This window comes from Fusarium oxysporum, chromosome 11 (genome assembly GCF_000149955.1).
Source record: "Fusarium oxysporum f. sp. lycopersici 4287 chromosome 11, whole genome shotgun sequence".
Classification (NCBI taxonomy): Eukaryota; Fungi; Ascomycota; class Sordariomycetes; order Hypocreales; family Nectriaceae; genus Fusarium; species Fusarium oxysporum.
In genome coordinates this window covers 1978159-1999001 of record NC_030996.1, presented here as the reverse complement: position 1 = coordinate 1999001, position 20843 = coordinate 1978159, and the positions used below count along the sequence as shown (strand labels likewise).

The following is a 20843-nucleotide window of genomic DNA, read 5'->3' as shown; positions in this document are numbered from 1 at the left end:
TTTATCTGTCTGCCTACCGCGCGCCGTATAGTTAACAGCCAGACTTGCAACCAACATTAAATTCAGGTATTAATAGATTATCGTCCTTTAGTTGCATTACCTCGCATGTGCATTCCGGCACTGGAACTCTCTAGGGCCATTTCGTGTACATACGTCCATCTTCTGCTTTGGCAGTCAATATTCGAAGCATTTCTTCTAGTTGCGTTTACAACCAGAAAGCAGATAATATCAATCAAAAGACTAATTCTTTATTACTTAAAATGCCTATCACTAGTCAAACGAAACGATGTCTTTGTATCTTGCTGAATTCTACGGAGTGCAGCATACAAGATCCAGGGACCATCAGAGCTAGAACAACCTACACCTACTGCTGAGCTCTACCGACCATCTTAATGCCGACGCCTTAGGTAATCATTCCAGACCATCAAAATTGGTAAGGGAAAGACTTGGCGGGGTGACTCCGTGGAGATGTCCTCGACTAGTGTGGAGAAATATGGTCTCCCGCGGAGATGCAAAACTCTGTCCCTGACAATGTCACCCACGCCATGACATGACAGCTCGTTCTGATCTGATGTAAAACCATTCGATTCTACCTCGTAGAAGACTTCAAGAGCTGCTGATTTCATCGGGCCGTTATTGAATTGAGGCGCTGACTGAAATGTACGCCAGCATGGCTTCACCTCTCACCGAGACGTATGCCATGCGGTATTATCGGGTGAAGCAATATCGTTTATGGTCACCGGGCATGTCCGCTTGGTACGAGGCTCTGGCGATGAGCGCTGGGAATAATGGGAGATGGACTGTCGCGATATCCGTAGCTAGTGAGCCGCCACTCCCGCGCCTAGAGCTTCCTGACCCATGCAGGACAAGGCTTGGGAATCCCCATTAAGTTTAGTCACTTGGAGAGAAGCTGATGGCAAAAGCATGTGGCCAATGGTGTAAATTCATGTCTAATTAAGTAGCGGTACTCTATATCTAAAGAATCATAACAATTTTCGTATCTGTCATTCCACCTCCGAATGTCCTATTTCGCGAGAACACTGGCCGGCACCGAAACAGGCGCTGACTCGATCCTACTCTCCTCATCGGTGACGGTGCTCTTGTTTCTGTTGGCAAGGAAGTGCATGTGCATGTGAGAGTCCACATGGGGACCCTGGTACTCAACACCATCAATCTTAACAGGGTCCTCGTCAAACAAGTACATGTACCAGTAGTACACGCCGACAAACATGCCACCGCCAATAATGTTGCCAATCGTTGCTGGGATCATGCCCTTCCAGATGTACAGTCCAACAGTAAGATCAGGTGTCTTGAGCCAAATGGCGAGAGACATGTAGAACATATTGGCGACAACGTGTTCGAGGCCGAGGACAACGAAAGCAAAGATGGGCCACCACATGCCGATGACCTTGGAGGCGAGATCCTTGGCTTGGATGCCGAGGAATACGGCGAGGCAGACGAGCCATTTTACAGACGATTGCTTTGAGGAAGATTTGATGAACTTGGGGAGAGATTTGTTTCTTGCTGGCGAATGAAATGACGACTTCTTTGTAGGGTGATGCATCAAAGACTCCGCCATCTAAGAGAATGTTAATTGCGACCTTAGCACTGAGTGGGTGCCATTACTTACATCCCATAATGATGGACATGACAAATAGCGATCCTGCAAGATTGCCGAAAAAGCAAAGGAACCAATGCAGCAGCATCTTTCGGATCGGAAGCCGACCTTGAAGGACAGCAGTCAAGGTAAACTGAAACCTCATCAGCCACAATGCAACAATAAAGTATCAAGCTAGCTTACCATAGTAGTTGCAGTAAACAAGTCCGCGCCTGTAAGCACAACAAGCACTAGGCCCAGAGGGAAAACACCAGCGCCAAAAAGCTTTACCAAACCGGGCGCGTTCTCAGTGTACCAGGGGGCTGTCATGGCACATAGCGAGACGCCACAGCCAAAGCCAAGAAGGCATCCCGCGGAAACAGCAGAGAGGAAGACCTTGTCGGGACGCATGTTGCCTCTTTTGACGCCAGAACGGGAAACAAGCTCGATTGTTTCTTGGGGCGTGTAAGCCGCCAGATTGGAGATGCTAACCACGAGTGGGTTGCTCATGATGGATTGTTGTAACGTGAAGTTGTTGTAGTATACAATTGAAGAATTGTCTTGGGGACTTGATAGAAGATGAGGCACTGCGAGCTTTTTATTCAGACTTGATAAACACTATGCAAGCTTATCGCAGACTCAAGTCCGTTGTAGGCCCTGCCCTATCATGCCAAGTTCAAGCCAAGTCAGGAGAGCTATGGATTCTTATCAGCATGAGATCATAGACTATTGGACTGATGGTGAGATGGTTTTCGCTGTAGACGAGAAATCCAAACCCTAGCAAAGAAAAAGACTCAGTGCTAGGCCCGGCGATCTCGGCCAGTCTCTCCACCATCAGAGCATGTTGGGAATAGGAAATCCTGCTGTTTCAGGGCTATTGACTTCTCGGCAGTGGATGCTAAGACTACAGCGGTATAGCATAATCAATTCTTAGCTATCCGGTCCTATCACACTGTTGTTAAACAGGCTTGCATCCACTATTTGCTTCTCCTCCTCGGTGGCCTGACTTGCAGGATAGTTTATTAGCCTCATGACCCCCGTAGTGTACCGAAATTAACCACCGATGCGCTGGAATGGGGGGCAGAGCCGCAGGACCCCCCACTGCTCTATTTAGAACTTAATCTTTAGGTACCGTCACGGCGGGCTCCGGTCATTGGGTCGAGATTTCTCACCTAAGAGAAAAGGGCGGAAGTGATGGAACGATTTATGTTCACCTTGGGCTGACCGACCTTCACCGCCCCAGCAAGGTCAAGGTCAATTCAGCAGCGCCAATTACAGCATTTCAATTACCGAATCTCGCGGCAATAATTCATGTCCCAGCCAAACCTTCGCCTTTGCGCGCTAATCCTGGCAGCCAGTCCAGGGTCTATCTGCACCTTGTTTGCATACTGAAAAGTTACCGTACAATTAAACATGTCTAAGTTAATTAGTCGCGCATCCCACGCCGCATATGCCTATTTAATGTTGAAATGACGCATCGGCGGCCGCATATAATGTTGAGGTTTTGATGCTTGCGGCCAATGTCGTGTCGTGGTTCTGGTCGTTTTGCGGGCCGCTGACGCCGCACGTCAGGTCATTTTTCGAGATCGGAAGAAAAGATGGGTTTCAGCGGCCGTTGGAAACTGCGGGTTATGCATCTCCGGAAATGGTGGAGGTACAGGGTAACGCTGTTATCTAGCATGATCTCTGGGGCTTTGTGATATTTGACAAAAGAATTATCATATCAATGTGTAATGCCTCGGCGGTATGATGTCTTGTCAAGATGTTATGAAATATGGCGGGAATTCCAGCTGCAGATATTGTGAGTGGGAAAATTGGGGTTTGTGCATAACTTAATTACCTCGATTTCACACCGTTAGTTTTTGTACTCCTACTATTTTTTTGTTAGCATTGATACTGTAGCGATTGGTCAGGCATTGTGGTGCAACGTCTAAGTTGTCAGCTAGATGTATTATTTGTAGATGAGACCTGTGGCTGGGAGCTTATATTCACAACACAGAACTTTAGTGCTTTAACCATTTACATTCTCGACTCTGCAACCATTTCATTTTCCAGCATTGTCTTTATCTCAACTATCATATTCTAACCTCTTTTGATTGACCCCCGATAAGTGTCACAGATGTCTGCAGTCCGAGTCAATATCTGCCGCCCTGTGCCTGCCTTGATCTTGACCGCATGAGCTCTGGTAAATAAAGGGGAGACTATACCATCTGTTAGAAACTTAATTGCGAGCGGGGTTGCAATAGTGGCTGATGCTATGGAAAGCAATGCCACTTTATTTGCTATATGTATAAGGTTTGTAGAATTAAATTCAGCTTCCTATTTATTCTCTACCTCTGATAGTGAGTAGCCTCAAGTAGTTGTAATATGTTTGCGGATAGAGGATCAAGAGGGCTTAGCACTCATGTGGATGAAGTTCTCGTGGCCATTGTCAAATCCATTTCGAGGCAAACCCAATAACTCAAGGCGGATCCTGTTTCAAGATTTCAAGGAAACAAGGCGCTTCGTGGAACATTGTCAATCGGCTTTTCGAGTAGGTTAGCTCGACCCCCCAGAGACAAAACTGTATCGCGATTACAGTTCAAGTGAACTACCAAGTATCACAGCAAATCAGCAGGAAACTCTTGGACGCGCACATGCCCTAATTCGAAAACATTAACGTGAATGATACTATATAATTGAGTTTTCCCCCTCACTGTCCCCTCGGTCGGGAGGACTTCATTCAGAGTTTTTCCTGATGCAGCAATAACCTCGCCCGATCGTCTATCCAAGTTCAACACAGCGAGTACTGAAAACAACGATATTGAACTCCCCAGCGGGGGACAAAATGCGCTGGTACAGCCTCTACGCGGAGGCTCGACTGGATATACTCGATTTTGTCGCCAATTCCACTATCCATGAGAAAGGCTCCATCGCAAGATACGCCTGCGTATCTCGAGAATGGCAGGATTGGTTCGAGATATTCACATTCAAGCGCGTGGAAATCTCACCCTCCGATATCATGCCATTCATAACCGCTTTCCTGAATCTTCAACGTCGAAAGTACCTCCAATTCATTGGCATGAGACCCGATCTGCCGATTCATAAACACAATCGAGATCCGTTTCTTGATCGTGACAAATTTGTAAACATACATCAGCAAATGCAAGCCCTCGCACAGAAGCCCCCTACGTTATACGGCAATTATCCTTTGCTGAAACAGCAAGAGGAGGAAAACAACTATGCCTTCACTATCATCTTGCGGGGTTTGTTCATGGAGCTTTTTCAGTGGAGAGTGGAGGACTGTCATCACGAGGGTATCGAGTTGGAAATCATTGCCGACTGCGAAAGTCATTGGCAGAAGACAGCGGGAGAATACCGGGAACTTAATCCTCCTAGCGACACTGGCCATGGGAACTTTTATAACAGTCTCTCAAGTGAGCTTCAGTTCTTTCATGCCCCTCCGTATCATGGACATCAAGTGCTGCACGATGGCGAGTTGGATTTTCACTTCTGGCTTAAGCTAGACGTGCCTTTCGGAGGGGAGTTAGGTCCCAAGGTCGACGTCATCTCAGGCCTATCGATCCTCCGAAGAACTGTTCGTCATTTCGATCCTGAAGCAATCGCCCATATCATAAGCCTGCTTCCGCGTCTCAGGGCACTCCGATGGGAGGTCAGACCTCATGCGCATTGGGAATCCGAGCATAAGTTTCATCATCATCTGCGGTCCCTTCTATTTGCCTTACCCCCGGCTATGGACAAGGTCAAAATCCAACAGCAGCCCACGTCAAAACCACAGAATAGTCCAGGGCCCTCTGAACACCTTCCAGGTCTAGGCCCACGTCTGATCCTATCATGTCCATACCTTACCAACATATACATGGACATCAGTGTCGACGTTGCCAAATTCTTTGGCATGCGTCATCGTTTGCAAAACATTCAATATGCCTGCATACGAACTAATCAGGCATTACTCGACGAACTTCCCAACACCTCGAATCAGCTCTTTGGCTGGATTGGGAAGGCGGTATCTACTATGCCAAAGCTCAGGGCTCTATGTGTCTTTAACATAAATGACACTGTAGCTTGCGTGATCAACTGTCACGTGGAGCGTGAGAGTTTCAAAGTCGTTGTCCACTGCAGTTGGCCATTCGATGTCAGAGATGATACCAAGGCCCGCTGGAGAAAGGCCGGGGGACATCAGCCTGACGAGTCTGTTCGGTTGGTACTGGAAGATTCGTACGACACTGTTAAACATGAGATTATTTTGCAACAGCAGTGGCATAGTAGTCTGTGCTGAATATGCTTAGTTTGCGCGGTTTGTTCGAGTTCTTGATTGGAATATCGGAATAGGAGATGACGGCTTGCGAGAAAACGCAGATGCAACATCATGTATCAAAAGGATTAAGTAGCCACTAAGTGAGGGAGAAAAAACAGACTACTTCATGAGACCACTGAGCTCAACCTACAATCTTCTAAGCTTATCAATGTTCTGCCATCATGATCCAGGCTCTGGATCTTCCATTCACTTAATCTAAGTTTCCATTTATTAGCTCTCTTAAGTTCGTACTGACGGCCGTCAAGCCCTGTCCCTATAGCATACTGCATCAGGGTTACTCCTTCGTAGCCCTTGACACATTCCATACAAACAGACTGATCCAGAGATGCACTCTTTGTAAATCCCTGTTTCTGAAAGAATCCCACATAATAGTTATCAGCATACACCAATAGATGCGTGATTGATGAAGTAGCCTTGATATGGTGATTGAGATGGTCCATGAGAGCGGCACCATAGCCTTTCACCTGCTCAGCAGATGATACGGCGCAAAAGACGATCTGCGCGACAATGGCGGGCCTGAAGCTGCCGGATTGTTATACCGCCAATAAACCCTCCAGTTTTCTTGACGATGGTGATAGAAAGACAAGAAGGATCGTAAACGAGCCGTGAGATGTAGTCTTTTGGCATTTCGGGAAGCTGAAACTGAAAAAGGCGCTTGAGACAATCAAGAGCTATCATACTATCTGTAGTCCCATCGTTGTGGGTGACTCGAAATCCTATCTCGCTGTTTCGCATTGCGATGACAGCGGGCTAAGGTATTGTCAGGCTCCTCCCTATCCATCGGATCGGCGCATCTCACCTTGTTGGGCAAAGGAGATCCGCGAACTGCATCATGATATCGAGCATCTAATTCTTCCGTCTGATTTTGACAAGCTTCGGAGCCTTGTGCATCGGCTGCCATGTCTTCTTCTTTCGAAGCTGAACTCAACAGGAACGATTGATCTTCTAGGAGACGGGTACTCTTCGCTACTCATGTCCAATCATCGACGACGGTTTTTGAATTCCGACATGAAAAAGGAACAGAACTAAGTAAGACGGAGTCTTGAAGAGAACTGTTTAAATATTGGTCAGAAACTAGCAAGCACCTGACCAAACATGTGACCATGCAGAGTTGTTGGTTGACTAAAGGTACATGAACCTGCCTAAGGTTGCCTAAACTGTTGCATAAATCTACCTAAGCCTGTTTAAATCTACCTCGATTTCTCTTGGCTTGCCTCAAATTATCCAACTAATAATCCCTATCGACTCCACTGCACAGCGAAGTTCCATCTACAGCCCTTATCATAGACATCATATTCCCAGCACGCGACAAAGCATAAAACAAACCGGCATAATATGGATCAGTACCACCTTCAGTACCAGAAACATGCGTTCCAAGCTTCCTAATTGCCTTCAACCACTCTTCAGCCCAGCAACGGAGGATATGACCCTTGACATCAATACTCTCAACAATCACCCAGCCAAGACAAAAGACCTACCCACTCGCCAGTGTCACGCCGCCGATGCTACCTTCGTATCTACTCCAGCAGCGACCGAGGACCACGATACTGCCAAATGCCCAAATGACGAGCCTGAAAAGGAAAATACTATCGTCCCTGAGCCCCCTAGCGATATTTTTATCGCGCTTTTCGATAATCCAATCAACGAGCTGCACGAACTGGGCGAGCCGTATTACAAACTTTTCGACATCAGACATGAGAGTAAACCATAACTGCCCCTCGGGGGTGAAGACGGAGGGGAAGGTAACGGCATTGTACCAAATATGTTCGCCTGTTGCAACGGCAACTTTAAGCAGCGAAGAAGGCAGTGCCGGCTTTGGTGAGGATCCATAAGTCGAACTCTATGAATGCACATGATACAGCTAAGCAGTTTACTCATGCGTTGAATGGACAAGGGAAATTTATTTTTCCTGGTGGGAGGGGATTTTGATATGAAGGATCCAGACAAGGGAAAGAGAGTAGGCGCAAAACTTAGATATGAATGATGTATAAGAGATCTAATTGCATTAGGGTTAAGTACATTGACGTTATGTCACGAAACTAAGCAAGCTTGGAAATTTTATGTCAATCTGTAGTCATTTATCCTATCCAAGACTTATCCCAGGCCAACCATGTCCAGATCATTATTATTGTGCCTGTGCTATCCGACCCCTTCCATTCTAAGGTATCATGAGTGTGTATTTACTCGTACAGCAATCTATTCAAATCACCACCGGCGAACAATAGCGCGACGTCCCGGATATGTAGGCGCCACTGTAGCATTCTTACCCGACACTCCACCAGAGGGTAGAAGAACAGGGATGTCAGGATGCTGTAGGGCTTCTGCTTCAGCGATAGGCATCTCGCCTGCACCCTCATGAGGTTCCGCAGGCTGAGGTGCAGTGGGATGCTCAGCTGCAGGAGCCTCGTGAGCCATTGTTGCTATTGGCGCAGCAGGGTGTTCGGCAGCAGGTGCTTCGTGGCCCATTGTCGCGACTGGTGCTGCTGGGTGCTCAACGACGACGGGCGTCTCATGAGCTGGTGGTGCTGGCGCCGGTGCAGCGGGGTGTTCGACAACAACTGGTGTTTCGTGAGCTGGAGGCGCTGCGGGATGCTCAGCTACGACAGTCTCGTGAGGCGCTGCAACTTCTTCTGCTGGTTTGTGTTCAGGGACCTCCACGACAACTGTCTCGTGCGGTGGTGCTTCATGGGCTGGTGCTTCATGCTCAGGCTGCTCAATGACGACAACGGGATGTTCTTGCGGAGCCTCAACAGGATGAGCGGTAGGTTGAGCAGCGACGTGCTCAGTGACTGTCTGGATGACAGTGACATGAACTGGCTTCTCGACCTCGACAGTGTGAACAACCTCAACGGGCTTCTCAACCTCAACAGTATGGATCTGCTGAACGGGCTTCTCAACGACTTGAGTATGCACCACTGTGACGGGTACCTCAACGTTGACAGGCTTCTCGACTTCAACCACTGAAGTATGGACAACTGTGTTCTCAACCACGGATGTATGAATGACAGTCACGGGCTTCTCAACGGGTACTTCAATAGGTTGAGTGTGAATGACTGTAACTGGTACCTGAACTGGCACCTCGACTGGCTGGGTGTGGATCACTGTGACGAGCTTCTCGACCTCCACGGGCTGTGTATGGATGACGGTGACAGGCTGCTCAATTGTCTGGTGCAGGACAGAAGTCTCAACGACTGTTACAGGTTTCTCAACCTCAACAGGTATAGTATGGACAACTGTAACTGGCTGCTCAATGGTCTGATGAACAACTGAAGTTTCGACCACCGTGACAGGCTTCTCAACTTCGACTGGCTGGGTATGGATGACTGTAACGGGCTGCTCGATGGTCTGGTGTACTACAGATGTCTCGACAACTGTAACTGGTTGTTCAATCGTTTGGTGGACTGTTTCAACAACTGTGACTGGCTTTTCGACCTCGACTTCGACGGGCTGGGTGTGAATGACTGTAACAGGCTGCTCAATTGTCTGGTGAACAACAGAAGTCTCAACCACGGTCACGGGTTGCTCGATCGTTTGGTGAACCGTCTCGATGACTGTAACGGGCTTCTCGACTTCTTGGTGGACGATTGAAGTCTCGATAACTGTGACTGGTTTCTCAACAGGCACATGCTGAACCTCCGTCACGGTCGCATGCACGGTCTCGGTTTGGTGCACAACCTCAGTCACATGAACAGTCTCGTGAACCGTCTCATGGACTACCTCCCCAGGTATCGTCACGTGCACAGTCTCATGGACTGTCTCATGAACAGTGACTGGCTCACATGCCACAGGTGCAGCCTCCTCGGCAGGAGGATTTCTTCGAAAGAACGACGGAGAAGCAGTCGCCAGACTGGCAAAGGCGGAAGCAGAAATGATTGTTGAAAAGTGCATGGCAGGCCACTTCAACCCCGGACAACTGTATTAAGGATAAGCGATTAGGAAGGAAAGTCGGCTCCGCGATACCAGATCGCGTGGGAGATATAAAAAATGAACGGCAGGTAATAAATTAAAAGAAACAAACGACAAAAAAGAATCGAATGGGGACAATCACAAAACACGCTCCAGGCGGAAATAGAGCGAGAAAATAAAAAGAGAGTGAAAGGGATGAAAAGATAGAAAAGGCTAAAAGCGCGGGAAAAGCGAGGTTTTTCTTCGTCTTGGCCATGATGTTTTGGCGTCGCATTCCTTCCAGGAACATGAGACATGGCTGCTGTTCGGCCGCTGTTGAATCCGCCCCAAATGTCATGATTTTGTTTTTCTCGCGCCTCGCTCCCAGCTCGGAAAGTTGGCACGCCGCAGGGAGCGGTGTTTGGAGGAGGTATCTTGGCGATGTGCACTTGTCTCGGCAGTGATTCAGCTCCCCCCTGCCGATATCAAGCATAATAGAGTAGTGTTGGGTTGACCGTTAAGCTTAAGAGGCATAACGTTAAGTCAGATAACCTTAGAGCCTTGACCCCCTGTTGTGAAACAGTCGCATTGGGGCTCATAGCGGGCTTGGCGACCTCCTGGCCGATGTTTCCCTGCAGCGGAAGACCTTGGTCCCGGCCTTGGAGACCCCGTTTCTTCGTTTCAGCCTTGTTACCACATTTTATCTATGAGATTGAGGAGAAATGACTGATGTTATACGAACTTGGGATGAGTTGGCTTCTTCACCAGCGTTTTGGGTTAGCTGTCAAGGTCTCATCTTGACTATCCTGAAACAAAACCCCGCCAAGTCCTGTATCACGGATCTTGCGGCAGGAGGGTCGTCAATTGACGTAAGATAAATAGTCTTGGGAATTCCTTGCGAAGGACGGTTTCTTTTTCTTTTTTTCTTTTTGGTGAACTGTTCGTGGACTGTAGTTCTTGCGAGACTGACAGCTTAAGTCGTTATCTTATCTTACTTGCCTTATCTTATCTAGCTGGCACCCTGGCCATCCCTGGCGGGCTAACAAGTGCGGCTGAGTCTCGCGAGTTCAGCTTCAGTAGCATGCTTACTCTTGCGATATTAAATTGTCTGATACGTCGTCATCATCATCCATCATAAACATCTTACAGAGGGCTTAGGCTCTATTGCGTGACTCAAGGTTATACTCTCATTTCTAGACTGATGCTCCGTGATTACGCCGGTGAGCAATCGCCTGTTTCTGTGTTTATTCCGGCGCAACATCGCGTAAACAGCCACGAAGTGTTCTCATCATGACTATCCAAGAGGCTTTGAAACAGACGCCTTCTGACCGATTAAGTCACCTGCCTGGAATTCCACTCCGTATAATCCTCCAACATCTCGACTTTGCAACATTCACCAGCTTACGTCTCACTTCACGCCAGCTATCCGCTAATACCATCCACTCACGTTTCTTCAGGTCCGCCAAGACTGATCTATCTCTGAGTAGTCTGCAATCTCTTGCAGAAAGAGTTTCTTATCCTCAGCTGGGGCCCGTACTGAGAGAAATTACTGTTGTTGCAACGCTCTTTGATACCCAGCCAGCTGAGGCTACTGTTCAAACAAGAAAGAAATGGTCTGAATTCGACATGGACGAATTGTGGCGTGATACAGAGAACTATCGCCAACGCGTTGAAAATCTGCGCGAGAGGAACGTGGCTTGTACTGAAGAAGAAGTACAAGAGGCGCAGCAAGATCTTGAATGGATACAGACAAGAATCCAACAAGATACAGACACGGACGTCAACCAGGTCACTGACTTGCTGTCAAGCATCTTTGAAATTGCTGCCAATCTTCGGGCTATCAATCTAGAGGCCTGCATCATCGCAGGCCGTACCAAGACCTGCCGACCAGCTGAACATTATCGATGGTATCGATCCGCCGACCAGAGCTCAAGTTGGCCTTCAATCTGGACAGCAGCATCGCAAACATTCCGCATCGTCACCTCAGCCATATCCCGCAGCCGGATTCAACTTGAAAAGCTCCAGATCTTTCCCGACACGCCGTTATGCAGTGTGCAGCTGAGACATGTTGAAGATCATTTGAGAACGCTGGACTCGCGTGGCTTGGTAGCGGCTTGCAAAAATATCAAATCTCTCGGGCTGAGCTTCTCAACGCATATACTCATCGAAGCACCGCCTACCCAGGGAGAGTGTCTTTTTCGTCATGCTTTTGCAGCAAAGTCTCCCTACAGGCTCCGTCAATATCTTGAGTCTGATGCGGAAGATTTCACTGGCGCAGCAACAATTCTTACATATATGCCCAATCTCACGTCCCTGGACCTTCATCTCCATCATTTGGATAATCTCGTTCTTCCAAAATACACCAAGGCTTTTGCTCATATCAGCCGGTCCATCAGACTCGGCCGTCTGAGGGAACTTTCTCTGCGCGGTCTTCCCCTGCGACCAGATAATATCGTTCTCTTCTTAAAAAAGCCATCCCACCATTACAAAAGCTGTCTCTTGATGGCATTCTCCTAGTGGGCGGATCATGGTCACCAGTGTTCTCATGCATCGAGACTATGCCTGCCTTGGAGAGTCTTCACCTCAGCTCCCTTAGCACAGAATACCACCATGTAACAAATCTCGACCCAATGGAACGCACTTTTGAAGTCGACCTGCAGGACAGAGAGAAGTGGGTTACGTGCGGAGATGGACATATCTTGTATACACGAGATATGTGCAGAGAGGAGATTCGACAAGGGCTGGATTTTAGGCCTCAGCCGGGACCTCGAAATATCTGGGGGGATGATACGTGGGTGTACTTTGAGCGTACCCAGTACGAGTTCGGGCCTCCTTTGCGTGTATGGAAGTGGGAACCATTGATTGAGAATATGTAGCATGCGTTGTTAATGCAGTAAGAGGGAGAAGATTTACCCTAAGCAAATAATAAATAATTTACTATCTATCTCAGAGTAGGCAGACTTAATATAAAGATTAAAGAAATTAATTCTAAGATTACTAGGTAATTATTATACTGGGTAAAACAGGTTATAGAATGTGTGTAATTAATAATAGGCGTTTCTGCTCGATGCTGCTCAGTATTCGGTGAGGAAACCTTTTTATAAGTAAAATGCTGGCAGTATATCAAAACCTCAACGCGACTACTTCTTCTCTATTAATGAATACTTGTTGGCTATAAGTTTAAGCTTCAGACGAATCTCGGGGGATATATAAACTTAAAGAAAATTTCTGAGGGCCCGAATATGCCATTGAACTTGGCATCGATGCAATTTTGTGTCGTTGTCAAGCAGCCCTGGCGCAGCCCGGGTATTGCGACGGAAATGCGGTAACCGGGGTGATGATTTTGAGTTTGTTGAGTGCGACGCGTTTCAGGCATTCACAGTGGGAGGACGATTCCCTAACGGTGCAACGCTCAATGCCGTGCAAGACATTAGATCACGGTCAAATCGGTGAGAAACATCGTCAATCAATACACATTGTTCAAGGAATGTCTATAGTCTAAGTCTAAGTCTACTTTCTAATCGTATCTCGTCAAAGACGACCGGTCGCACTCAATCGACACAAGTGCATCGCCCTCCATAAACATAAAGATCGTTTCGTTATTTTTGCGTTGGATCGTTCGTCATATGCTACCGGTAGCAGCGCGCTCTTTTTCTTCTTTCTTTACTGGCGGGTGTTGATTGGAATTCGAGTCTCATTGGAATCTAACATCTATGCCTTAGCTCCTGTAATATTACAAATCTTAGTCAAACAAATGTTCATTTTGCGCTGTCCACGAATGGTGTCCAGGTCCTTTTTTATTCAGTCCTGGGTCGCTTCCGGGACTCACCATTCTCTCCCTGCTCCGAAAAGTACTCCAGGCTTCCCTTGGGATCAGCCTTCATGGTCTTTCCACCCTCCTGCCATCCGGCAGGGCACACCTCGCCGTACTCGTCGGTGAACTGGAAGGCCTTGACGAGGCGGATCGTCTCCTCGACGTCGCGGCCGACGGGGAGGTCGTTGACGGTGATCTGGCGGAGAACACCCTTGGGGTCGATGATGAAGAGGCCGCGGAGCGCGATGCCCTCGTCCTCGATGAGGACGCCGTAGCTGCGCGAGATCTTGGTGGACTTGTCGGCGACGAGGGGGAGCTCCAGGTCGGGGCCCAGACCGCCCTGCTTGCGGGGCTTCTCAACCCACGCAAGGTGGGTGAAGTGGGAGTCGGTGGAAACGCCGAGGACGGTGGTGTTGATCTCGCGGAAGCGGTCGAGGGCGTTGTTGTACTGGATGATCTCGGTAGGGCAGACAAAGGTGAAGTCCATGGGGTAGAAGAGAAGAACGACCCTACAGGAATTGAATCAGTTTAACCATCCAGGTTCTCAGGGGGAGCGTGAATCGTACCATTGTCCCTTGAAGTCAGAGAGCTTAATGTCTCTGAACTCGCCTCCGGGGAAGAGGGTAGTAGCCGAGAAGTCGGGAGCAGGGCGCTGAACAAAGGCTGAAGACATGATGATGGTGTTTCGTGATATCGATTGAAGAATCTAGAAGGTCAAAAAGAAGGGGAGGAGAAAAGGTTTAAAAACGAGAAGCTTCGACGGAACGCGACTAAGAAACGTCTCAGGAAAAAGCAATCACTGTGGAGCCCGCGTTATCAGGGGCCCGGTCATAGAACAAGGTGGAAATCATCAAATTTTAGCGCCATATTAGCTGATACCGTGGTAACATACCGGTTCACGGCTGAGCAAGTAAAGTAACTTTATGTAATTAGTGCTATTGACTCACGAAATTCTTGGTGGCATTTTCGATGGCGGTGACGCAAATGTGGACTGACTTATCTCTAGACGGTGTGAATGCCGAAAAACGCGTTCCAGAAAAGAAAAAAACACGTGCGGTACCTGCGGAGACGATGCAATTTGATTCCAAACTCGCAGCGCCAATCAACGCTTATCAATCGTATCCATTTATATCCGGACCGGCTTCGGAGTAGCTCGGTTCGGAAAACCGAGCTCACCCTACACCCATCTTATCAGTCCTACACGCATACATCTTATCAGTTGCGATATCGCTGCCATTCTTTGGAATCTGATGTTGATCATGATTGTTTTATTAATAATCTGATTAAAAAAAAATCTAGTGTTTTAACCCGTTGCCGTTCTTTGTGCTCTTTGTGGCGAGGAGATTTGCTTCCTGGATTATGTCTGACATGTCGTCGAGCGCTAATTGCGGACTCAATGCACAAATCCTCAAGGCTACTTTCCCTCGAACCTTGGTGGTTAGGATACCAGCTTTGTTGCTTGAGATGAGACTCTTTGAAATACCAGTGTTGATAGTCTCGAGCTCATCTTCCGCCAAGCCCTTTGGCGCATAACGGAATGTTATAACGCCCAAGCTAGCAGAGCTGACAATCTCCCAGTCAGGTAGTTTTCTCAACTCCTCTTCCGCCCGCTCAGCAAGATCAAATCCATGATCAATCATCTCCCCAATCCTCTCAACGCCAATGACCCTCAAAGTGAACCACAACTTCATAGCCCGCGATGCAGGCCTCGTGAGCTCCATGCTGTAGTTCCAAAAGTTTGGAATATCCTCATCTTCAATCGCCACACCATCGCGGAGATAATCTCCTTCATTCGCAAAGCTTCTCACCAAGTTCGCTTTGTCCTTCACCAAGAGAAGACCGCAGCTGTAGGTTTGGAAGAGCCATTTGTGAGCATCCCACGACATGCTGTCGGCGTACTTGAGTCCATCGACTGTCTCGTGGCGTGTCGCGGATAGAGTTGCTGAAGCGCCGTAAGCGCCATCGACGTGCAGCCAGATCTGTTCCCTTTGACAAATCTCTGCGATTTCGGGTAGAGGATCGATGGCGCCCGTGTTTGTCGTTCCACAAGTCCCAACCACCAAAAATGGTACAAGACCTGCTTTACGATCATTTTGAATTGTCTGTGCCAAAAGAGCCGGGTCAAGTCTGAAGTCCTCATCCGCAGGCAATCGTCGGATCTGCTCCTTATCAAACCCAAGCATTCTCATAGCTTTCGCAACAGAGTAATGCGTCTGGTCCGAGAGATAAGCAACTGCATTCCCCGTTTCACCATGTGGTACAAAGCGATCTCTCGCAAGCACAATCCCCATCAATTCGCCATTGAACCACCCGAGACACAAATCCCGCCTGCACTCGCGGGAAACCCAACCTTCCCTGCCAACCACTCAATCAACGTCTTCTCAATAACAACAGGTCCTGAGGCTTGAAGCTTCGAAGCACCGAGTGCATTGAACGCACTGGCTACTATGTCGCCTAGCCAAGCGACGGGCGATGTAGGCGAGGGAATGAAGCCCATGAAGCGAGGATGGTTGACGCGCATGCGATGGTCGAATGCAGTAAAGGCTTCTTGGAGGACTTGGTCGACTGAGTGCGCTTGACCTGGTGTTCCTATCTTTTGGAGGTAGGGAACGTCTGAGGGTTGTGCGACTTTGATGATGGGGTCATTTTGAACATCTTGAGTTGTTGATGCTAAGCGTTGGGTTATGGATTGGAGAGCTGAGCATACTGCTTCAAGCTCGTCGTTGTGATAAAGAGAACCCATGTTGAAATAATGCGAAATTGTCTGTTTGTGTTCTTAATTCTTGATGTCACCAAGGCCGTCTTAAATATCTATATTCTTTGATGTCTCCATTTTGTATTCGCATATATCTCCATCGACCAATGTTACCCTCGCGCCCTCTATGTCCAGATCAGTGGGGCTATTCGTTCACCTTGGCATGTCAATTGTACGCCTTTCGATAATTTTGTAGATCCTGTCAGCATTTCGCAAATGCTTAGCTGCCATAGGCTGTGAAACTTGAAACTAGCGATGCTGGATTATCAGACGAGACCCGTTTTGCCGTTTTGGGTAATTTTTGGAGAGGTTCGGATATCCGAGATCTGCTGATGAAGCGATTTCTAAGCTGGAATGGGTTATGAATGTCAATTGTCGGAATTGTGAGAGGCAAGAAGCAATGTTAGCGAGAATGACACGTTATAGCCGTTTTCCCACCTGGTTATACATGCGTCGCGGCCGAGGCGATAATCTTGAGGCAAATGGTGGGGTCCCTAAGTGATCTCACCAGTTTGGCAATGCGCACAAACGACGCCCTGCCAAAGACTTAGGCGACCTTGACAGCGGGAAGATAACAAGCCGGAATACTGTAGTTTTTCATTGAAGATGCGCCCGTCTCGAGCCCTCCTCAAGTGTTGGTTCAGCAGTTAATTCTGGTTGGCCAGATGGTTCTCAGGTATCGATCGGGCTGCAGCCTCCCCTTCTCTCTCGCCTTATTCAAAAACGAATTTTTAGAACAACAGTCACACACGGCACGAAACACTCCTTATTATAGTTATAATGGCTTTAAAAGGTTATTTTATCTTCCCTTGGATATCTGAATGGCTGTATAGGTTAGGATGTTCTTGCAGGCAGGAAAAGAGTGCGAAATAACTAGAGTATACTACGAAAATAACATATCTGCGAATGATAAAGACCTTAGCTGAGCAATGATATAGCCTGTATAGTATAATAATAGACCCCGAGTATCCTTAACAATAGCTTCTAAATCAAGAATATCTTATTGGGTCACAGCCAGCCATAACATTATAAAACAGAGAGTTTTAAGCCTAGATGCCACCTCAGCACTTTATATAAGCGTGGTAAACCGAATTCGGGAAAATGGCCCAACGTATCTGGAGCGGGATTACTATTTATTTCGCCTGCTGCCTCTACCACAACGACTCAATCGGGTTGGTCTTTTCATGTGACGCGTCAGGACTAAGATGGTAATATATCCCCGATCGAGCTGTGTGCAGTAAACTCAAGTGGTTATATCCGGATAATCTCATCGCTTTCCCTAAAATGCAGAAATTAGCGTGCACCAGCTTACGCTTCAGCTGCTATAATTGGATAATGATGACTCTTAGCCTTGGGCCTTATGATTCTCTGTAAGGGTTATGCGTTATTTAATTAATTCTCTCGCCAATCTCACATCCCGGTCCTTCACTTTAGCAGATATGAAGAACAACTCAGTGTCATAATCTAAGTGACGATAATAACAAACCAGTAATGATAAGAAAAGTACGTCATGGTGCTCGAGGTACTAAGAAAGTCACCACGGGATGTTTGACATGCAAGTAAGGAGGCTCCTCCCGTACCCCATAGGATCATCTTGTTAACCCAGCAGTAGAAGCAGGCATAAGAAGTGCGACGAGGCCAGACCAGCTTGCTCACCTTGTATCGGGGCGGGATGGAAATGTGACTTCGCCTCGTCAGCTCCCCCCGGGGCACCACGGTACACGGCGACTCCTCTCATTTGTAGTCTGCGATACCCTGCTGCCAGGCCTTTGCTGGCCGGCGAGTATCAGCACATGGAGTACTTTCGGGTCGTGTGTGTTGGGGAATTTTCTTTATTTTTTGAGGTCACCGAGTGGGAAAACATCATCGTCCAGGGCACTCTCGCTGAACCAGCATTGCATCATGCTGCCCTAGCAATCGGGGCCTTGGCTAGCAGCCGTTACCATCCTAGCGTATGGCAAAGCACCCCAGCGACCGTCTTTTCAATACGGCATTATAGCATGGCCATCCAGGATCTCCAAGGTCGGTTTGATGGATCTCCCCAAAGTGTAGAGCTTGCCGTCTTGGCGAGCGTTCTCTTCAGCTACATCGAATTTCTTCTAGAAATCGATAGTCGGGTCGAGATGCATATTCAGGCTGGGTGTTCCATGCTTGAGAACCTCCTCACGAGGCACGATATGACGCTCGCACTTTTGAGTCGGGCTGGATCGAATTGCGAGGTTGGCAGTTCATCTACTAGGTATCATCTACTTGCTCGTGCTATGTATCAGGTCACTACACAAATTATGTCTTTGCGGCATTTTGCTCGAACAATAACAGTTGATAAATAGATGCTTTTTATTAAAATAATGATTAATAGGATATTGGTTCAAGTCGACCTGTACTCAATGGGCTTCACACAATGCAATAAAATACACCAAGATATACACTGGTCAGCAATTCCTTACTAGCTTAGGTCTAGCGTACATACCGTTGGGAGAGGGCGTATAAACGAATGTGGAATACTACAACCAATCGCAGTCTTCAAAGCGTATCTTTTGTGTTTTGATTCGATGACGAAACCCCAAGCCAGAAAGAAAAATCGTAATACTAACCTTAATCGGTAAAAAGTGTCATATTCCCGTATTCTTCCTGCTACGCTAGCGCTAACAACTATGGGCTAGGTAGGTAAAATCCTCTGTCCGCAGTCAAATAAATCTTGTATCTGTAAATGCCGAGCTTTTCGGTCTTTTGCGAGATAGGGTTGGGATATAAATACGGACGTAGTAAGGCATCTTATTCTCAATGTTCCAGATTCCTTAATTCTTTACCTCAGACCGTATATGGATGAGCCAGGCAGTTTCCCCTTCACCATCACTAGAGACTCATCGCACAACAATTTACATCCTGCCCAATAACTAGAATCAACTATGGCCTTCTCGTGCTCAACCTATACTACAACGCGCGCACTCACCTATTCTTACATTCATATCCCGCCCCAGCTCCCAAACACTCAATACTTTCTCTTCCTACATGGCTTCCCCTCTACCTCGCATCACTGGCGCCATCAGATTTCCTTCTTCAAGGCAAAAGGCTATGGCATCATAGCACCAGACTTACTTGGCTTCGGGGAGACGTCAAGACCGACTGGGTTAGAGATGTACAAGGGTGAGGATATGGCAAGGGATATTGTTGAAATCTTGATGTCAGAGGGCGTTGGAATGATGGTGGGCGTGGCACATGACTGGTATGTTAAGCTCGTTCGCCTTTCTGGTTGTCAGATCCAAGCCGTTCTAAATGGACAGAGAACTGTAACGATGCTAACGCTTCATCCTTCAGGGGGTGTTTCCTTTTGTCACGACTAGCAAATTATCATCCCGAGCGATTTTCGGCCTATGCGTACATCGACCACGGATACATGGCCCCTGGCCGTAGCCTCACTACCGCGGCGGTACAACATATCAATAGATCGGTGGAAGAAAAACTTGGGTTTTCGATCCTTGGGTACTTCCTTTTCTTTGATGACGAGGATGCTCCTAGGCTCCTAGATGAACATGCAAGTTCCTTCCAAACCCGGTAGATTTTGACTTACTAAACTATTGACGACACTGTAGTCCGAATCGGTAGAGTCCCTCTACTTTACTACCGACGAAGAGATCAACAAGAAATACAAGGGCGCTCTGGGCGGTTTACGCTCTTGGTTGACCGAGGGCAAGACTACCAAGTTGCCAGCCCATTTGACATCAGAGGTAGAAATTCGATCCGTGATGCATGATGTTACATCCAATTAACGTACATGAAATAGGACCGCAAACATTATGAACACGCTTTCTCCAAGGAGAAAGGTGGCTATGGCCCTGCGATAAACTGGTATAGGGCTTCTCTGCGTAACATTAACGAAGAAGATGAACGAAGTATACAATTCCCCCCCTCCATGCCCTGTATCTCTTCCTCTCCTCTGCAGCCCCCAGTACCTAGAGATTGCTCTCTGGCACCTCCGCTTCCATATTTTACTAACACCGATTCAGAAATCACAACGGCTGCCCACGTCCTAACGCACCCAACCCTATTAATCGCGTCTACGAACGTCATTACTGCCACAATGAATATCCCAGAGCAGATGCTCCCTTTCGTGCCCGATCTCATAGTTGAGCAAGTTGCTGGTGGACATTGGCTGCAGTTAGAGAAGCCAGATGAAGTGAATGAAATTCTGGATAAGTTTGTAGCAAGGTTGGAAACCAATTAAGTCGATTGACCAAACATTAGAAGGGATTCTGAAACTGACAGACTTTAACATCCCTTGCAATCCGATAACGCTTTAAAGAAGGGACGATTCTATAGTAGCTTAGTGTTATATCTAATCTATGTGCCACTTGCGCCTCGGGACTGGAGAAGCTCGAATTAAAGTAGTCCCAGCCGCTTCGGTCAAATCTACAGATAGCTTCTGAAGTCTTTTTTTTTTTTTTTTTAGCATGTTGTCGAGGTCTGTGATGCT

General features: G+C 47.6%; 12 protein-coding genes across 15 annotated transcripts; 6 read left to right on the top strand and 6 right to left on the bottom strand.

The window, feature by feature from the left end:
• Nucleotides 1-198: 198 nt before the first annotated feature.
• FOXG_10116 (uncharacterized protein) lies at nt 199-2373 on the bottom strand. The gene is made up of 3 exons (XM_018389356.1): nt 1802-2373; nt 1631-1751; nt 199-1579 (listed from the first exon to the last, which is right to left on the bottom strand). Exons 1-3 carry the CDS (start codon nt 2105-2107, stop codon nt 1302-1304), a joined length of 705 nt encoding a protein of 234 aa, XP_018247607.1. The 5' UTR covers nt 2108-2373; the 3' UTR covers nt 199-1301.
• Nucleotides 2374-4424: 2051 nt separating this feature from the next.
• On the top strand, nt 4425-5946 carry FOXG_10115 (uncharacterized protein; the record flags this gene model as incomplete). The annotated part of the gene is made up of 1 exon (XM_018389355.1): nt 4425-5946. One exon carries the CDS (start codon nt 4425-4427, stop codon nt 5874-5876), a length of 1452 nt encoding a protein of 483 aa, XP_018247606.1. The 3' UTR covers nt 5877-5946.
• A 73-nt stretch (nt 5947-6019) lies between these two features.
• On the bottom strand, nt 6020-6355 carry FOXG_20228 (histone acetyltransferase; the record flags this gene model as incomplete). Its single annotated transcript, XM_018400488.1, has 1 exon — nt 6020-6355. The coding sequence occupies one exon, from the start codon at nt 6353-6355 to the stop codon at nt 6020-6022; it is 336 nt and encodes a 111-aa protein (XP_018247605.1).
• Nucleotides 6356-6383: 28 nt separating this feature from the next.
• FOXG_10114 (uncharacterized protein) lies at nt 6384-6816 on the bottom strand (the record flags this gene model as incomplete). The annotated part of the gene is made up of 2 exons (XM_018389354.1): nt 6384-6665; nt 6715-6816. The coding sequence occupies 2 exons, from the start codon at nt 6814-6816 to the stop codon at nt 6384-6386; spliced, it is 384 nt and encodes a 127-aa protein (XP_018247604.1).
• Nucleotides 6817-7137: 321 nt separating this feature from the next.
• On the top strand, nt 7138-8019 carry FOXG_10113 (uncharacterized protein). Its single transcript, XM_018389353.1, has one exon. The coding sequence runs from the start codon at nt 7282-7284 to the stop codon at nt 7624-7626; it is 345 nt and encodes a 114-aa protein (XP_018247603.1). The 5' UTR covers nt 7138-7281; the 3' UTR covers nt 7627-8019.
• FOXG_10112 (uncharacterized protein) lies at nt 7912-10136 on the bottom strand. Its single transcript, XM_018389352.1, has one exon. It carries the CDS (start codon nt 9801-9803, stop codon nt 8121-8123), a length of 1683 nt encoding a protein of 560 aa, XP_018247602.1. The 5' UTR covers nt 9804-10136; the 3' UTR covers nt 7912-8120.
• A 954-nt stretch (nt 10137-11090) lies between these two features.
• Nucleotides 11091-12317, top strand: FOXG_20227 (uncharacterized protein; the record flags this gene model as incomplete). The annotated part of the gene is made up of 1 exon (XM_018400487.1): nt 11091-12317. The coding sequence occupies one exon, from the start codon at nt 11091-11093 to the stop codon at nt 12315-12317; it is 1227 nt and encodes a 408-aa protein (XP_018247601.1).
• A 113-nt stretch (nt 12318-12430) lies between these two features.
• FOXG_20226 (uncharacterized protein) lies at nt 12431-12676 on the top strand (the record flags this gene model as incomplete). The annotated part of the gene is made up of 1 exon (XM_018400486.1): nt 12431-12676. The coding sequence occupies one exon, from the start codon at nt 12431-12433 to the stop codon at nt 12674-12676; it is 246 nt and encodes an 81-aa protein (XP_018247600.1).
• A 267-nt stretch (nt 12677-12943) lies between these two features.
• FOXG_10111 (peroxiredoxin (alkyl hydroperoxide reductase subunit C)) lies at nt 12944-14658 on the bottom strand. Of its 4 annotated transcripts, none has more exons than XM_018389350.1 (3): nt 14181-14658; nt 13630-14123; nt 12944-13525 (listed from the first exon to the last, which is right to left on the bottom strand). In XM_018389350.1, exons 1-3 carry the CDS (start codon nt 14285-14287, stop codon nt 13512-13514), a joined length of 615 nt encoding a protein of 204 aa, XP_018247598.1. In that variant the 5' UTR covers nt 14288-14658; the 3' UTR covers nt 12944-13511. The 4 variants fall into 4 exon arrangements, with proteins under 4 accessions (XP_018247598.1, XP_018247596.1, XP_018247597.1 ...); XM_018389348.1 differs by having other exon boundaries at nt 12944-13504; XM_018389349.1 differs by having other exon boundaries at nt 12944-14123.
• Nucleotides 14659-14796: 138 nt separating this feature from the next.
• Nucleotides 14797-16564, top strand: FOXG_20224 (uncharacterized protein). Its single transcript, XM_018400484.1, has one exon. It carries the CDS (start codon nt 15243-15245, stop codon nt 15549-15551), a length of 309 nt encoding a protein of 102 aa, XP_018247594.1. The 5' UTR covers nt 14797-15242; the 3' UTR covers nt 15552-16564.
• On the bottom strand, nt 15105-16357 carry FOXG_20225 (uncharacterized protein; the record flags this gene model as incomplete). Its single annotated transcript, XM_018400485.1, has 1 exon — nt 15105-16357. One exon carries the CDS (start codon nt 16355-16357, stop codon nt 15905-15907), a length of 453 nt encoding a protein of 150 aa, XP_018247595.1. The 3' UTR covers nt 15105-15904.
• A 2714-nt stretch (nt 16565-19278) lies between the features above and the next one.
• On the top strand, nt 19279-20594 carry FOXG_10109 (uncharacterized protein; the record flags this gene model as incomplete). Its single annotated transcript, XM_018389347.1, has 5 exons — nt 19279-19595; nt 19688-19799; nt 19963-20097; nt 20154-20262; nt 20377-20594. The coding sequence occupies 5 exons, from the start codon at nt 19279-19281 to the stop codon at nt 20592-20594; spliced, it is 891 nt and encodes a 296-aa protein (XP_018247593.1).
• Nucleotides 20595-20843: the final 249 nt, after the last annotated feature.

Excerpts from the sequence above, each read along its gene's own strand:
- FOXG_10116 (XM_018389356.1), bottom strand. The coding sequence starts at position 2,107 with ATGAGCAACCCACTCGTGGTTAGCATCTCCAATCTGGCGGCTTACACG. Across the intron at positions 1,752-1,801 it reads TGTTTACTGCAACTACTATG|TTTACCTTGACTGCTGTCCT; the intron begins GTAAGCTAGCTT and ends ATGAGGTTTCAG. Across the intron at positions 1,580-1,630 it reads CATGTCCATCATTATGGGAT|ATGGCGGAGTCTTTGATGCA; the intron begins GTAAGTAATGGC and ends ACATTCTCTTAG.
- FOXG_10113 (XM_018389353.1), top strand. The coding sequence starts at position 7,282 with ATGCGTTCCAAGCTTCCTAATTGCCTTCAACCACTCTTCAGCCCAGCA.
- FOXG_10112 (XM_018389352.1), bottom strand. The coding sequence starts at position 9,803 with ATGCACTTTTCAACAATCATTTCTGCTTCCGCCTTTGCCAGTCTGGCG.
- FOXG_10111 (XM_018389348.1), bottom strand. The coding sequence starts at position 14,287 with ATGTCTTCAGCCTTTGTTCAGCGCCCTGCTCCCGACTTCTCGGCTACT. Across the intron at positions 14,124-14,180 it reads TCTGACTTCAAGGGACAATG|GGTCGTTCTTCTCTTCTACC; the intron begins GTACGATTCACG and ends CAATTCCTGTAG. Across the intron at positions 13,505-13,629 it reads TTCGGAGCAGGGAGAGAATG|ATTCCAATGAGACTCGAATT; the intron begins GTGAGTCCCGGA and ends CATAGATGTTAG.
- FOXG_20224 (XM_018400484.1), top strand. The coding sequence starts at position 15,243 with ATGATCAATCATCTCCCCAATCCTCTCAACGCCAATGACCCTCAAAGT.